This window comes from Tyto alba, unplaced genomic scaffold (genome assembly GCF_018691265.1).
Source record: "Tyto alba isolate M040663 unplaced genomic scaffold, T.alba_DEE_v4.0 Super-Scaffold_42, whole genome shotgun sequence".
In the NCBI taxonomy this organism is placed as follows: domain Eukaryota; kingdom Metazoa; phylum Chordata; class Aves; order Strigiformes; family Tytonidae; genus Tyto; species Tyto alba.
In genome coordinates this window covers 7,655,229-7,673,191 of record NW_024881318.1, presented here as the reverse complement: position 1 = coordinate 7,673,191, position 17,963 = coordinate 7,655,229, and the positions used below count along the sequence as shown (strand labels likewise).

At 41.2% G+C, this 17,963-nt stretch overlaps 1 protein-coding gene across 1 annotated transcript; it reads left to right on the top strand.

The window, feature by feature from the left end:
- The first annotated feature begins 1,680 nt into the window (after window positions 1-1,680).
- On the top strand, window positions 1,681-14,863 carry LOC116965873 (urea transporter 2-like). The gene is made up of 9 exons (XM_033011212.2): window positions 1,681-1,771; window positions 7,524-7,686; window positions 8,408-8,597; window positions 8,953-9,081; window positions 10,179-10,371; window positions 11,736-11,883; window positions 12,489-12,623; window positions 13,575-13,624; window positions 14,327-14,863. Exons 2-9 carry the CDS (start codon window positions 7,533-7,535, stop codon window positions 14,501-14,503), a joined length of 1,176 nt encoding a protein of 391 aa, XP_032867103.1. The 5' UTR covers window positions 1,681-1,771; window positions 7,524-7,532; the 3' UTR covers window positions 14,504-14,863.
- Window positions 14,864-17,963: the final 3,100 nt, after the last annotated feature.

Genomic DNA, 17,963 nt, shown 5'->3' with positions numbered 1-17,963 from the left:
CCACGTAGGCATCAGCAGACTGTGATCCTGTTACTTATTAACCAGCTCTAATAATCTAAACAAAGCATCTCTCCAAGACATCCATCACAGACCTGCAAGCCAATGGCTTTTTTTGTGTAAATTCCCTCCAACGTGTCAACAACCCCATTAAAACACCAGAATTGGATAGGGTGGCCCTGAATCTGGTTCCCTGGAGAAAAGAGCCACCTCACCGCTATGCAGATGCAGTCAGCACAGCCTGACAGTGAACCCTGCCTGCCCCTTCCACTGCATCCCTTTCACAGAGAGCAGAAAATATGATGTTTGAAGCGACTTAAGTACAGTCCTGAGTGTCCCTGAAACACAAGAGATATGAAGTCCAAAACTCAATCTGATCAGATTCCCTATCAGGATCTCCCATTCAAATTACCTGATGTATTTACCTTCTTTTGAAATGCAAGGATTAATTTTACCAGTGAGAAAGCAAAGGCAGCCCAAAGAGAAATTAATGATAAAGAGAAAAAATTTTACTGTGTTGGAATAAAGCAGCTTCCCCTGGAAAATTTCATGTAATGTGCTGCTGTGCACAAAGTCAGTGGATGGTAGTGTCTGGCTCACTCACAACGGCTGGTGCCTGTTTGATTAGTGGAAGCCTTGCTCACACAGCAGTGCTAAGCTGACAACTACTATCAGATACCCTACTCTTAGGGGGAAAAAAAAAAATCCAATGTCCTGTTAAAAACATCTTCAACAAAAGAGAAGCACCCTGGGAATGAACACTGTGAGAATAACATCACTGCAGCTCATGCAGATGCTGAGGTTGTTTCCACAGGGCTGGAGGAAGCAAAGTCATAAAACTAGACGGGTTCTTGTTCAACAATGAACCATTCGCTCCAGCACTACAGTGAATTTGCAGGGTTTTTTCTCTAAGCCAACACTGTAAGAGTCCTAAAGTGAATTAAACTGTGGTTTAAATTAGCCTAACAGGCTCCTTAAGTTTGCTAGCTTTTTCTCTGCCCTTTCTCCTATAATTCACTACTTCTTCTCTGCTGTTCACAGTGATCTCACAGCCTTATAAACCTCTCAGATATGACACACTTCTGATATTCAAGATCCCTTCAGCAATCCAGGGAGGCCAGGTTATTAAAAGGGAAGGAGAAATACCCCTTGTATTTCTCAAATAATTGATAAAAAGCAATTAAACAACAGAAGGCTACTAGGTCCTTTGCTCTGGTATGTTAACAGAATAGTGCCTCCAAAAACTACCCAGAAACAGGAAAACTGGGCAGGCTGCTGAACACGACACACTGTGTTGCACATTCCCAGGTCAGTGTTTTGAGAGGGAAGGATGCTGAGCTGTCCTGAATAAGGAGAATAACCCTAGAGAGGTCAAGCTCAGGTATAGCGAGAGTGTGTTTTGAAGCCTTGAGTCCTTTTAATTGGTGGAAGAGGAGAAAGTACTGAGTTAAAGGACAGTTAGTTTAAAAAAATTTAAAAAAAAATCAAACAAAACAAACAAAAGCAGCAGGGAAGAGAATATTTGGAGACGCTGTTGGCAAGAGACCAATGACAGAGCAAGAGGAAAGGTGGAGAATTCAAGAGGGAACCTTCTTAACATTTGCTTGGAACTCACTAAGTGGGAGGAGAAACAAACTAATTAGTAATATCAGGACAGGAGCCATGCTAGCCTATATAAGCTGGTGGGGCATATTCTTTTTTCCCACTTTCTCAGCCTTGTTTCCCTTCTATTCTAGCCAGCAAAGCAACAGCTACCCCTGAACTCATCAGAGAGGTAAGAGCACTCTGTTCCTTCCTTTTAATGCACAGCAATAAATATGCACCCTCTTGCTGACTTAGTGACTTACCTGGATCTCTCTTCCCCCCCAAAAGACCTAACAAATAGCGTGTGAGCAGTCATTCAGAGTGAGAGCAGCTAAGGCTTAAGAGGACCAAAGAGGTTAGAGAATGTCACAAGAATTTCAAATATTGAGAATTTTCTATCAGGGTGAGGATTTATTAGTACTGCTTAGACCACTTGGCTGAACTTTTTGAGAAAAAAGAAAAAAAAAAAAAAAGCAAAACTCACTGGAACTCTTTAACATCTCCCTTTACTGCCTTTCTATTCTGCAAAATGGAAAAAGCTCAGATAGTAATAATATACAGTTAATGTGATAGTGTCTACAGATTTCTCTGTCCCCGAGAGACAGATCTCTGAAAACTGAATTGCAAATGAATTTAATGAATATTTGAATCTGAGGGATAAGCTTTCTTTTGAGCTAATGCTTTGAAATGTATCTTCTACAGGAAAACTTGAACTTCTTTTTCAGTGAGGGTCATGTGCATTATAATCTCTCTGTTTTGGCGAGTGTGCTTGTGCATGCGTGTGTTCCTATACATAACACAAGACTGTACTCATCCAGTTTTCCTGAACCCCTGGTAAGATTACACAGTCTATGCTGGAATTAGAGTTTCTGAGAATCTGGCCCTTTCCTCCTATTGTACTTGGATGCAGGAATTCCTCTGAAAACATGCTGCACCCAGAGCTGGCTGCCTGCACACTTCACAGCAACAATTCAGAGAATGTAAGATACAATGACTGTAATTGTGCAGTAGCAGTTCCTTGGACAAACAAATACCACACAGTAATTTAAATCCTCTTGATTTACAAAGCAACTTGAATTTTGTCAGGGAGAGAGGAAAATTCCAGTAATAAGAGAAAGTGCTAGATAACTTTGCTACATTTTCAGAGATAAAAGCCCAGCCACTAGCAGCACAGGCACTAGCTTGGAAATAACTATTATCTGGCAGAATTAAAACAACTAGCCAAATAAAAGCCTCTGTTCCTTTCCCTTCTGCAAGCACAGCACCACTCTTACCATGCATAACGCATAATGAATGTGCGATCAGGCTTGTCTCCATTTCAGCACGTGAATAAAAAAGTATTCGCAGGCCAGATGTTGAAGGAGTGCAGCACCAGCATGGAGTCTGCTTTGCTGCAGCTTTAACGAGGCATTACTGAGATGCCGTAGGTATGGCGTGACATGGAAGAAGTGTACACAAGTGGAAGAGAAATTGATCTAGGGAGACGTGAAGTTGCATAACACCAGTGCTTTGCTACAGAACATTTATTAACTCTGAAAAGATGATAAAAAAAAAAAAAAAAAAAAAAAAGAGATTAGCTTCTTGGCTCTGTAATGATTTTGTTTCGATGAAAGAGAAACATCCGTTGTTTTTTTTTTCCTTTTCTATTCTCACGGGTTCCATTTCATAGCTGATACAAAAGTATTTAGACACTTTTAGCTGCAAAACTTCTTTTTGCTTACATGAGCATCCTTAACAAGGATGACAGAGAGATATTATCCAACAGCACAAAGATATCTAGGCAAGGGGAGGCAACAGACATCTGGAATCACTTGAGAAAGGCAGCAGTGCCCCAAATCTAGCTCTCACTTCCCACAGTACACCATGGGAAAATAGTTTTAAATAGTTCCTCTGCACTTGCAGAAGAGCGTAAATCAGCACTTGCACCACAGAGTCGAAAATCACATTCAGATTCACTCTGCCCGGGTCCTGCTGCTGCTCCTGTATCACACCAGTTACACACTAGCATCGGTAGCCCACACTGGATTTTCTACCAGATGCATGTCTGGAGAACCTCTCTAGAACACATATGAGATCAGACAGTGCACTTCAAGCTGTGTGCCTGAAAGCAGGACATACACAGTCTTTAGTTAAGAATGTGAGATAAACACTTTCCCATAATAGAAATAAGGAATAAAAAAAAAAAAATAAAAAAAATAAAAAAAAAATAAAAATCCTGTCCCACTCTGTCATAGAAATCCCATTTTCCAACACCCTTGGAAGGCAAGCAGTCTGTTCCAGCAAAATACTCCTTCCATAATTATTTCCATTTCCTTCCTTCGTCCACTAAACAAAAAAGCCCATTTGGACTGAGAACTGCATGTTAACATAACTTTGATAGCAATTCTTCAAAAGACCTACTTTAGACTGGCCTTCATGCAATTTCCATCAGAACGTGCACACTTCAGCTTGAATTAAAATTCAAACATCACTGCCTTAAAATTCTCTGAACATCTCCATGTCTTCTGTTCTTTCTTAAAATGGCTGCTATCACCTACTCCTTCAAACAAGATAAAGTGTTAGCAGATCTTTAATATGAGCATATGCGGCAGCTATTGCTTCTTACAATACCAAAAATTATTAAAATTGCCCCCCAAAAAATTATCTGCTGGTGCCAGTTTCCAAGTGGTTTACTGCTCCTTTATACTTTCTTTGAGCACCTAAGCAGAATTAGTGCAGGTCCTCCATGCTCTGCGTTTGTGGACAGATGGGACAAGCCATGGCTGTGGGACAGCCAAACCACCGCACACAGCAGCCCTCACACAGCACCCGGGATGTGATTTGGGGTGACAATGAAGCCAAGAGGGCTGGATCTGGATCTATAAGGTTTCATAGAAACCCCACCTGGAACAAAGAGTGCTCTTAGCCTACCCACTACATACCAGGCTGCTCTGCAGGTGATGGAGGAGTTTTGTAATTTTTTTCCCCTTTAGCTGATAGGAAAGCTGATAGGAAAGATGAACTGAAGTTCATGTGACTCCTCTCTAGAGACACATCTTTTGATGGACAGGGACATAATGAACTTGAGTTTGACCACTGGCCAGAAGGTGCCCATGATCACCCCACAGGCACTCTGATTTTAAATACTGTGGAAGAACAGGTAGGCACGGCATTGACGCAGCCTTCATCGGGGGGTGAAGTTCAAGCCAGCCTGGTGGAAGTGACTCACCCGGTCACCTGGTCTTTTTGTTGTGCCAAATGCATCGATCTGACTTCATTCCCGCCCATGAAAACCCCATGCAAAGGAGTTCTCCAGACTTGCACAGTGCAGCATGGCTCATACTCTGCCAACAGACAAGTATCTGCCACAGAGCAGATGAAAGATATTATATCTCACAGGGAATTACAGCATGTAATTATTACATATCCCAGGGTAAAAATTACCTTGCACAAGAAAGAAGCAAAACTCCGCTCAGGAACTCACTAAGGGAGAAGTTCTTTCTCATTCATTCAGCAAAGCACTGAACTCACATTGCCTCACTGGGAAGTTATGTGTGCACTTTAGTGCCTTCCTATAGCAAAGCAACTCAAAGTTTTGGTGAATTAGGGCTGGCTGGTTTTCTTCTCCACCATGCAAGTGCACCAGAGAGTGACTCTGACATGCCTTCACGTGCGCATTACATCCCGCACTGCAAAACAACTCCAGACTCCTGTGGTGCAAACAGCTGCTCACTCAGCATACAGGGAAACACATGGGGCATACTAGCACAGGACACACAACATCACTCTGCAAATGCAAATGCAACAGCCCTTAAATTTATGGATTAGCAACAGAGAAAGCCTAAGTTATATAAAAAGGAATATTCTTTAAATTGAAAATGTAAATGCACTTTCACCAAATGAAGAGCATTTATCTTGGCTGGAAATTTTGATTTAACTGAAAGTGCATCCAATTCACTTATTCTATTACTTCAGAATAAAATATGAGAAAAGTGAAGGTTAATGAATCAAGGTAATGAATTATAACTGAGCCAGGAAAAAGCCTTCCAGCATTGAGACGCCATTCCTAGCAACACTCTCATCCTTTTCTTTTCTTCCTCCTCTAGTTAAGCTCCTTGCCTTTGTGTCCTATATAAAGTCAAATTCATACTCTTCTACTTACTGGTCCCATCTTCAGCCTCTTTCATGTGGAACCTATCCTTGCATTAGCAGGGCCCTTCCAGAAGGCAGAAAATGTCTATTTGTTAGTTGTGCAAATATTTACTACTTCCCGAAATGTCACCATCAGCCTTCCAATAGCACACAGAAAGAAACTGGTCAGGATATACAGTAACCAGCCATTCTCCTAAACAGACTCAGAGCTGCTTAACCACACATCTGGGTCTGAAAATGTAATGCCCAGGGGTGAGGCTGTTATAGATTAAGTACTCAGCACCTCTATTTCTGAAGTATGAATTTTCTTCCCAAGCCTCCAAGAAGGCTTTTACTGAAGTTGCAAATGGTTCAAGACTAACTCCAATAATTACGTGCCTGTATCATCTTATTCAGACTATTAACTCACAACCTAAATTCTTTGCTTCTTGCACAAGCTTTGCAGCTCTGGTTCTGCATTCACTCAACAATGTACCTGGTCTTACGTTTTCTTTGTCTTGACAATTACCAGGAATTACTCCTACTCTTCAGGAAACTGAGTACACTCTGGGGAAAGGTTTGGCTGTTTTTTTTTATTTGCTAACTTAAGGTTGAGAATTGGCCCTTAAGCAAATAACAAATTGGCTGTAAGACATTGTTTTTAAAATCCAGTGTTTATGGTTATATGGAAGTCTCTGATGCACATGCCTGACTGAAGCTGTCTAGAGCAGTATGAGGTGCTACAGGGTATTCCAGCAGCTCCCAGGCCAAAGATCTCCCATTTCTGCCAGCCCCGTGTGGATAGCCCAAACAGCTTATTCAGGCCTTAATAACTTTGTTTGTCCTATAACTCCCCCCTACCTTATTTAAGTCTTGATATAGTGCCTGCTAAATGTAACAAGGGTCTTTTCATTAATCTCTGACAGTTTCTTACTACTGGTTCCAATATGTGGTCATCTACCTTGTCTTATGCTGAAGAACGTAGGCCAGTGCTGACCACCTAACACCTTACTGGGCAGCTGGCAGATAGAAGGCAACATGACTAAGGCAGAATAGAAAGCAAGAACTCTGAATTTGGCCTTTAATCTTTTAAATTGGTGCTGGACACTTCTAAAGATGGGGCAGCTAAAAGTACAATCCAATAGAGAAAAAAAATTATTTATGCATATGATTAATGGAGTAAGACCACCATGAACAACCCCCAAGCTAAGCCCATGCTCATGAGAAAGGCTGAACTGATCCCAATAGGTGACGGTATAGAGACTATAAACCTAAGTTTAGGCACCTATTATTGATGGCTGATGGATAAATTTGAACTGTAAATATGGGTTAAGCAGCAAGGGAAACCTAATCATTGAAGCAGCTTCCTAGATTGTGGTACAACTACCAACTTCTGTGTTCAGCTTCTATCAAGTTGAATCTTAAGGTAACCTTTAACTTTGGTGAAGCCTTGTCTCCTAATGTTGTCTTGCTCTTCTTGAAGTCACCTTTTAAATCGAGAATTGTTTGATTTCTAGAAAACACAGTATAGCTAAGCAGGGTGTTAAAATCAGGTGAGATACTACTATGACACAAGGCTCAGTGGTAACTTCTGGTATTCACATCTATGACTGCATGAAAGTCTGGAAGGACAGAGCATGGTCCCAGGAACACATGAAGAGGAAATGTGCTCATGAAGACATGAGAATCGGGTGTTCAGAGTAAGGATTTTCCTCTTTCTGGCTCCAAAATTACATATGGTGAGCAACAGTACGTAGTAGAATAAACAGGGATCTGTAAGAGGCATTGTAATGGACCTTTTTTTTTTTTTTTTTCCTTGAATTTTACCAAAGGGTCAGAACATGAACATGGAAAACAGTGTTGATCTGAAGATAGAAAGCAAGGCAGAAAGAAAGCCAGTAAAGCAGAATCCACTAAGCAAAGTTGGGAAGAGAGTCTGCAGAGCTCTCGGGTACATCACTGGAGACATGAAGGAATTTGGAGCCTGGTTAAAAGGTAAAGCTATTTCATCATGACTAATTAGGGAATTCCAAAGAAGAATTACATCAAAGGAGTAATAAGTAACTTCTCAGCAACATGATTCCAGTTGGAGTAGTACAGAAACTATATCTGCCCTGATTTATTTCCATTGTGTAGGGAAAAAAATCAGCTTTGTGCAGAGATCCACATACTGCTTAAATCTTGAGGATGACTGAGATGACATTTACCTCCCAACATGCCATGTGCAAAGCAAATTTAGTCCCATAGAACACAGCCTGGGATGGCTATTCTGTGCTTTGCCATTCTTCATAACGTTCCCTGTCCTTTCAGTTGAGCAGTTGCTGTCAAGCCTAATGCCACTGTGAAATTAAATTACACATAGGTAGGTGTGTTTGGTCCCCATAATAAATCACCAACAGGATACATACATGATTTGCCATCTGAGGCATAGACATCATAAATTAGCCAGTTCACATGAAACCAGTCCAGGGTACTTTATAACAGGGGACTCTGGCAACCACACTGTTCATCCCAGCTTTCCAGCTGTAAGACTTCAGTATAGACCATAATAAATCCCAGTCAGGTTTTACAATCTTGTTGATTTATTGCTTCAGTTGTGCTGCCAATTTCCACTGCCAAAACTCTTCCTGAGTTTCAAAAAACACCATCCCAAATCAGTATCATCTGCATATTTGGGAGTTTTGGGGTTTTCATTATTTAATTTGATCTCTTCCAGATAAACCTCTCATGATCCAGTTTATTGACTGGGTGTTGCGTGGGATATCCCAAGTGATGTTTGTCAACAATCCCTTCAGTGGGCTCATCATGGTTGCTGGCTTCCTGGTGCAGAACCCGTGGTGGACACTCACGGGCTGTTTAGGAACAGTTGTCTCAACTTCAACAGCACTTGCTCTGGGTCAGGACAGGTAAATCCATCCTTTTCCCCTTCAAAACCAGACTGTCACTTCAGTGATGGCTTTTGTGTTAAACAAGCTCCATGGATGAAAAGCACATATCCAGCCTTCACTAGCTACATATCTGATCTGGTATGACCAGAGAGATCTTCCCACCGCCTGCATCTGGTGCAAAGGGACACTGGACATAACTGCAAAAGGGATAGTTGCTGAGAAGACATGGCCCACGAGCATGTGAAATTGAAGGTTGATGCATGAGCCTTGTCAGGTCGTCATCACACAGAGCCACGTGGGGAGGGCAGGGGTGATACAAGCAAAGAATGTACATGGGGGGGAAGATTTCAAGATGGTTGTTTCCTTCATACAGATCAGCCATATCAGCAGGCCTGTACGGCTATAATGGGGTCTTGGTGGGATTGCTCATGGCTGTCTTCTCTGCTAAGGGAGACTACCACTGGTGGCTTCTACTACCGGTAGCACTGGTGTCCATGATGTGGTAAGTCAGATGGCTCCTCTTCTTATTTCGGCCCCGGTGGCCTCACGCTGAGACAGAGCTGTTGTATTTTTACGCACTATACAGATTAAAGTGAGAAAGAAACACAACTGGCACCTATGTGCTACTAAATCTGTATCATTATTTGTACTTTTAAACTCAAATGTAATCCCAAAACAAATAAAATACCCACATAATCACAAATAAACCCAACAGGGAAAAGGAAAATCGATGGTTGACCATATGTAATTCAATGCCCTAAATGTTAGCCATATTGCTGCGATGCGTCAATTCGTTTTTGTCTCAAGAGGAACATTATTTTCACCATTGCCTACCACCATCAACCACAAGTGTTTCATCTATTTAAGCCATCATATAAAAATGTCAAGAAAATTTACCTCTCCAGGCACAGAAGCTGTTCAGTGGTCCCAAGACATGATGGTTGATGCTAATGAAAACAAACAACTAATAATACTTTACTCTTATATATGACACCATAATCTGCTAGGTATTTGGACAGCGAAATTTTTGAAAGCTGTTTTTTGGCCCCCAGATGTCTAGTTGGAGACTGCTAAACCACACATATCATCTGTCTGGCTGGAGTTAATGTGGTGTTATACTCACTTTAATAAGCATACCTTTGATATCAGCCCTTTCTTCTAATGATCTTGATCTGTAAGCTTGAACAAGGACACAGGGCCTTCTTCACAGTTTACTCAGGCCTGACATGGGTGTCCTAAATTCAATCCACTTCAAGTGCTAAAAGAAAAAAGTAAACGCTGACACTGAGCTGGGAAGTAACTTCAATAAATGACTGGATTCTCCACACAAGTGAAGGATCTTGGCTCCTTCATGGTCACCAAATTCACCTACATATATTGCATAACACAATAGGAATCTGTAACTTACTAACTGCCCTGGGAAGGGTAAGAAAGTTACTGAGTGACCCTAGCAAAACTCTGTTTGTATCTGAAAGACTGAGGAAATGAAACAGCTTTTTATAAAAAATAGAGTGAATTTCCTGCAGTTTTTTTGTTGTTGTGTTGGGTTTTTTCCCCAGATGTCAAGCTCCTCTTGAGATCATTTTGTTCTTCTTTCAGCCCTGTTTTCACCAGTGCTTTGGGTTCAGTCTTCTGTAAGTGGGATCTGCCTGTTTTCACCTTGCCTTTCAACTTGGCCTTGACCCTCTATCTGGCTGCATCAGGACCCCATAACCTCTTCTTCCCTACAACTGTCATTCAGCCTGCAACAGCAACTCCAAACATCACTTGGACTGATGCTGAAATGCCGATGGTAGGATATCTTAAAGATAACAGCCTTCTCCATTTACAAATAAAACCAGTATAGAATCATATTATCTTTCAATACGTTACTGCATTATGTCCTGGCAATACAAAATTGTGTTTATAAGATAGCTGTTATCCAAAACTTAATGGTTTATGCTAGGAACTGAGATTTTTGACAGCTTGAAATTAAGAATCTCTTTGGTATCTTTCATATGCAGTTGGATCTAAATGTATATATTATAATCTTCAAAGAATCTCTAGAATCTAATCATCCATTACCATGTGTATACTGATCAGGGCCCCATAGCTAAGCTTATGCTGATTCTACCAGTTATCTCACTGGTTAATTTTAGTTTTCCATGTACAGAGTGCTGTATTTTTAAAATTGCATCTTTCTGATTAGAAGTGAGCAAGCAGATATTACTATGGAAGAATGGTTACAAACTTGAGTGCAGGCACATGTTCACATATTTGTAGTTAATATTCAAGTGGGACTTTTCCAAATAAACATTTTATTCTCCTGCATCGCCTCCGTAATGATATAGATACTAGAGTATTAGCTTTCCCCTGAGGCTCAGTGGATTATTTTGAGGGGTTCTCAGGGAGTTATTAAGAAAAGGAAGTTAATTGACACTAAATAGCAATCCACACTAGTGACATTTCTCAAAGAACGTTTACCATGGTGCATAATTTTATGGAGATCATAAATGGACTGTTCCACAGTGAGGAACATAACATTTTGAGGAAAAGTGTCTCAAAACCATCTCTAAGCTGTGACCAAGGCGAGATCTGTCCCACCAACCCAGCAACTCTCATGCATATTCCTAGGGAATCCCAAGGGAGTTTCAGGTACAGAAGTAGATCAGGGATATAGCCTTACCTGAATAAAGTCTTGTAATTCTGGCCAAGCCATTTTTGGCCATTTCACCCTTGGATCTGCAGACTCAGTGGTGAACATCTTTCCAAAGCCATAATCTTCCTGAACGTTTCCATTTCCCAGATTCAATGCCATGGTCCATAACAGCACGCAAAAATGGCCAAGGCAGCAGCACATGTAAAGATGGTGAGCAAACCCTTTCACAAAAGACATTTATCTTTGCCAGGTTTTTGCTTTAATATCACAGGAGCTCATGGCTAAGTATGACTCACTTTCATTGAAGGGGAAACTCTGTGGAAATGACTTCATATCTTCTAAGAAGTGTCCAAACTTTCCACTTACAGTCCAGAAAGAGAAACTGCATCCAATAAATGTTGAACAGGAACAAGAAAAATAGGGTTTTTTAAAAAAAAAAAAATATATATATAAAGCAAATAACAAATTATCTTTTCTTTTTTCTTTTTCTTTTTTTTTTTTTTTTTTAATTTCTGCAGCTTCTGCAATCCATTCCAGTTGGGGTGGGTCAGGTTTATGGCTGTGATAACCCCTGGGCTGGGGGAATTTTCCTGATTGCTTTATTTATCTCTTCTCCACTCATTTGTCTGCATGCAGCAATTGGATCAGCAGTGGGGATGTTGGCAGGTAAGGATTTCACATGTGTCACAGATTTATATAAAAGCATGGAGAATAAAAGAGGAACTGCAATGAGTGCACCACTTACAGTCACAAATGTTATTTCCATTGGAGAATGACTGCTTGAAAAAAAAATATACATACTATTCTGTTTTAAGAATTCTCTTGATTGACTTCCCCATTCTTTTACTCATTTTATGATAGAAATCTTCAGAAGAAAGAAGCATATTTTTGGCTGAAACAATTTTTTATCATGAAATACTTCATTTCTGGATATATTCTGATGGGCTTAGGAGCAGCTTAATAAAAGTCATAGCCATCAGTCTGAACGTGCAGGCCTCAGGGATGCATTTAAGGTTCACACATACGTTCACTCACTCATATATCTTCTGCTGAAATCGCACGGCCGAATTCAGCTCAGCAGCACCGAGGAAATTCTGCCATGACTGCATTAGATTAAAGTGGCTTTAGTCCTAGATCATAGCAACACAACTACAAATAGGAACTCTGTGTACGTATGTGGGCTAGGCCCTTAAAAAGCTGGATTTGTACCATTTTTCAACTGCTTTTATCTCTTTGGCCAAGGAATGACACATCTTTGACTTATTTTCCAGCGCTGAGCTTAGCAACACCTTTTAGAAAAATCTACTCTGGCTTGTGGGGCTACAACAGCTCCCTCTCATGTGTTGCGATCGGAGGCATGTTCTACGCTTTCACCTGGCAGACACATTTGCTGGCAATTGCCTGTGGTACGTACCTGATGGATTTTCACTACTGTTCCATTCCCTTTTGAAGTGAGACAAGATGCATTCATACTGGAGGTGGGCTGAAGCCAGATGGACACCTTTACACAGGCAGATGTACTTAGGGGAGGCTGACCAATGATTGAGCCAGATGTTGGAGCCATTGCTCTAACATAACCTGACAAAATAAAAACAGTGCTTTCACTTTCAGCCAAGAGCTGTGTTCAAAACAAGAGACACGATCAGTGGATGCTGATTAACTAAGGTCTTTGAAAAGAGATACTTAGTTTTGAGGCATTAATTGTGCTTGTTCAACATTGCTGGATGAATCATACTGTTTTTTCCAATCATAGATACCACCTCAAATTGCTTCTTTGGAGAAGGACATATCTAAACTTTGAGAAAACTGGAGCTCAAGATCAGTCCACAGCTGTAGCTAGACAGTATAGTTTCCCCAGTCTTTTGAAATGGATACCAAAGGCATGAGCTAGGCAACACAAAATGATTGAAGAATTATTTATAAGGCAATTCCATATGAAATTTCAATATCACAGTGAGCTGGGAGTGAAACTATCGCTCATTCAGTGCTCATATAAAAAAGATTTAGCTTTGTATCTCATTGACCCACCATATAGCCCTAGAGGCAGGAGAGATGGGGGTGGATGGGTTATCTTCCTATTTAACCCCATCCATCAAGCTACATACTTTTCACATCAGTGCATTTTTCAAAAGCCTCTGTTTCCATAGTCACATTTTTCATCACTCCAGTTCTTTTATTGTTTTGCCCTTTCCATGAGCTCCAGGTTGGAGGGGACACAGTTCAAAGGACAGAGCTTTGAGAGGAGGCTGTCCAGGCATGGTCATAAACATCAGTTGAGCTACCCAAGGCAGTGTGAGAGATGTTCATCCTTGATGGTCCCCTCCATGAGCAACTGAACTCACCTTTCTTTTTCACAGCGCTCTTCAGTGCCTACCTGGGAGCAGCAATGACTAACATGTTGTCTGTGGTAAGTAGTATATTAGATAACATCTTTGTTCCAAAGACAGATTTGAACACTGTATATTTTCCTGGCTTGTGAAGCAAAACACCAAGACTCAGAGAACAATTCAGCCAAAGGCAGAACTGGTCTGGGGAAGGAGACACAGCCTGCCCAGGGGGTTGGTGTGGTTCCCACTGAAGCAGGCCACTTACAACCATCACCACTTCTTATCCTCAGAGTTTGCATGAACTTCCACAGCTCAGCCCTCAACACTTCTGAGATAATTGTATGTGTCTACACTTCATGCTCAAAGCAATTGAGAAAAGAGCCGTCTACACACATAAAGAAACCTCAAATTTGGTTTAATTGCTTCATGCAGGTGCCAAAAAGCAGTCAGTAAAGAAGCCCAGGGAAAAGCTGAATGCTTCTGGTATCTACTCTTGTCTCATACCCATCCACTCCCATCTCATCTCCATCCAACACCACTACAGATGCACAAAGAGAAGGCAACCTTCTCACCAGAGCTAGTAGATGTCCCAGGTTAATGCAAAATGTCGGGATCTCATAAAGAAATCCTGCCTCCTCAGGGTGGGACTCCATGCAAAACCAAGTCAAGACCTCCTTGAGAAAGCTTGTTCCAAGCTGCCTGTCTCTGAGTTTTGTTCAAGGGCTGGGGGACCTTGAAAGAAAAACACATCATAAATAGGTGATACGTATTTTTTTTTGCAGTTTGGGGTGCCATCAGGAACCTGGTCTTTTTGCTTGTCTGCACTGACCTTCCTATTAATAACCACAAACTACTCTGCCATCTACAAGCTGCCACTCTCCAAAGTCACCTATCCAGAAGCCAACCGAGCTTATTATCTGAAGATGAAGAAACATCAGAGGTCTTGCTGTGAAGTATAAGGACCCAAGAAGAGAAATATTTTGTAGATTTTAAGGCAAGAGTGCAAGGTGTTTCTCCAAAAAACATGATTTGTGTGCTACAAAGTCAAAAGACCAAAAATATCACCACCTTCTGAGTGGATAGATTTTTTCCACCACATTCTTTTGTTCTGTGCTGATTAGATAGGACTGTGCTGTGCTGGAAGGACCTTTCCCAAGACCAATCTGTAATGATTTAAAAAGTATATATGCCTGAAAAGACACTTTAATTTTTAGTAGTGGAGAAATGAATTAGAAGTTGAAAAGAAAAATCTTGTTTGTGAAATCCAAGTCACAGCAATTGGACATAAAGCAATAAAGAGCAGAGCATCTTTCACCATCTGATGGAACTCCTAATTAATGGCTAAAGCCAGCTTACAGAAGCAACAGGGTACATCTTAGAGAGCTTCATAGTAGCAGAGAAGTGGAATAAAGAGTACGCTATGCTAAGTAGAAAATAGGTGGTGCAGAATTCTACCTGGAGGATCTCTCAAGCCTGGTGGAGGGAGATGTGCATTAGCAGCCACCGCAAACAGGATGAACATAGATAAATTGCAGGCAGCATTACACTTGCAAGTTAACACTTGCAATATTTGTGGTAAAAATCACAACAATGGCAGGGAGGGGGTGTCTATCAGTCCCACCTTTTGGATGTTTTAGTTTCCACTAGGCTTTAACATTTCCTGAAAAAAAAAAAAAAAATGTTTCAGGCCTTCCCTGGTGAAGAGAAAAGTCTGTAAACTGAAGGCCAAGAAAGCAAATGCCAGTTAAAAAAATCTTTTTCTACAAAAAAAACAACCAACCAACCAAAAAAAAAAAAAAAATCGAAACAAAACAAAACAAAACAGTAGTAAATGTCATGATCTTATGCTGATATCATGATTATTCTTAAAAATTGAACTTGGTCATGGGTTAGCAAGGGGGGGGACAGCAGCAAAGTCATTCCTGTCCCTTTCCTATGCAGTGAAATGGCTCTGTTCAGTCTGTGCACAAGTAGAACCAATTTGAGCTGCGTTTGACACCTCTCCCTCCACCGTCCCCCTCAGCCTACACATATCAAGCAGCAAAATGCTGCACTGTCCCAGCCTGCTGCTGAAGTTTCTGGTCTGGCATTCCGTGGTGGGAAGAGGGGTGGTTGGGGATTGATGGATGTAGCAGAGCTCTGCAGCAGACCAGCCTTGTGCTGCCTCTGCCCAGGTTCCCAAGGTCTGCAGGTAGGGAAGGAAGAAGCTGACCTCACACCCCACAGTGCAGGTCACCTCAGTGGGTGCTAACTCAGCCGCCTTTCTGCTTGCCTTACTTAGAGGCTTCGTCTCACGATGAAGCTGACATCTTCACCACAAATACTCCATATGATCAGGTCCTTCTGTTGGCATTAGACTATGTGCAGTAATGCTGCTCCTGGAAAAGCAGATCAAAACCTGTTCTTGTAGCAGTGGAAATAAAATGTAGCCTGTGAACAGTGCTACCGCTGATTTTTTGAGGTTGGGAAAAAAATACATCTTTTTATGAACATCAAAAAGATACCAGTGAAAAATATCTGGGATGAACTGCTGGAAGTATTTTCTGGCGAAGTATTAGGTTCTCAGATGTTTGACAGTATTTCTGTATGACTGACACTCCAGAGACCACTTGTAAAAATGTACCATTTCCTATGTTTTACTTGGTAAATATCTACATAATACTGTGTGAAGATAATTTTTAAAACAAGTATTGATAGTTTTTTTACTTTGGTATAAGTTTTTCTCTATTTATCATCACTAAGGTCTTCCAAAAAACAGGTTATCTCTTAAATAAGTAGTCTAGAAGACGTTGGAAAATAAAATTACGAAATTGGTGTATGGGGGATATTTAGGGAACTTCTGCTCTTTGCACTTATGGCATTTTGTTGCATCAATACCTTCTTAAAAGAGCAAGTGTAAAGTCTGCTCCTGCACAGGAGGCATGATCAACCAAAGGCACAGTGTTGTGCCTGCAGAGCTACAGGCAGAGCTGGAAACCTTCTCGAGACCAGGTGAGGACTTGCTAGACAGGCCCCCAGATTGGGGTTAGATGGGGTAAAGTTATGTCCAGATGATGCACCTCTCCATTTGTCAAACTGTGATGGAAAAGGATATCTTTTGGTGTCTGAACTGACATCCCCCCACGCAGGAACACGTGCCCCAGGGAGGCAAGCCTACAAAGTCTAGCTTTCACTCTTCACTTGGGTAAAAGTACACAGTTTATGACCAGTGTAAATCAGCAGATTTCCTCCAACTGGTGCTATTGCAGCTTGCTGTTGCTGAGCAACAGGGACATTTTGGCAGTACCATAAAGAAACCATATGCACAGAACAGAAAAACAACAAAAGATGAGGGCCAAGTCTCAGCCATTAGAATGATTTTGCACATCATTCAGAATTAATTCTTCATTTTACACTATCCAGAGAATTCATTCTTCCCATTACCCCATACAAAATAACAGTTATTTGGTAATTTGACATGTATATCAGTCAGAATATGCATAGCATGCTTTATCCCATTATCATTCATAACACAGTCTTTGCTAACAGAACTAATTTATCTTATTATTTAAACTGTTTGGGTTTTTTTTCTTTAGATCAAATAAATGCTATTCAAGTCACAATTTTTCTTCAAGCACTCTTTTTGCATTCTTGTTTCTGACACACAGGTGATATCAGACTATTCAGAAACATTTATGTTGGGCAGGAGTTTTGGGGTTCTTTCCTGGACTACTTCCCTCCCAGTGCCAGCTTAACATAGCAAAAGAGATATCACTGCATTTAACATTTATTAAAAAAATAGTAATAATAGGAAAAAAAACCACACCACTGAACTACTTGAAAACATCTGTTTGGAATCAGATTTTATCTAAAAGTGTGAACTCACATGAACTGCCACACTGCCAATTCCTAAGCCACTCTCATTGCTTTTGTCTGATGTACATAATTGTCTCCAAAACTCCCATCTCCATGTCAAGCAACTGCCCCAGTCTCCTCCATTTGTCACTGGTGTATCTCCTGCTCCCCAGTACTTTCTGCTGTGGTTCAGTTGGCCCAGTAGCCCTGGCTGCAGCCACACACCTCGGAGTCCTGCATGGGGTTTGCTATTGGAGGTAAGAGAAAGGGACGCGTGAATGACAACTTCACACAAGAAAATCATAGGATGCTGAGCAAGAACCAGCAGATTTTTGTGAGCAGAGCTCACTCCTCTCCCTTCCCAAACCAGTGCTGCTTCTCCATGAAGCCCAGGGCATCTGACAACACCAGCAGCAGTACCAAGACATGGGCTACAGCCTTGATTTCCCCTTCCCCCAGCAAACCGGTATCTGGGCAAGTGCAGAAAAGCCCAATATTGAGCCATGAGGTGAACACACTACACCCTTGATGATGCTGAACTGGGAGGAGGAAACTTTCAGCCCACGTTACCTGAGGACCAGACCC

Coding starts and splice junctions, on each gene's coding strand:
- LOC116965873 (XM_033011212.2), top strand. CDS start 7,533: ATGAACATGGAAAACAGTGTTGATCTGAAGATAGAAAGCAAGGCAGAA. Junction 8,598..8,952: donor CTTGCTCTGGGTCAGGACAG/GTAAATCCATCC, acceptor TCCTTCATACAG/ATCAGCCATATCAGCAGGCC. Junction 9,082..10,178: donor GCACTGGTGTCCATGATGTG/GTAAGTCAGATG, acceptor TTCTTCTTTCAG/CCCTGTTTTCACCAGTGCTT.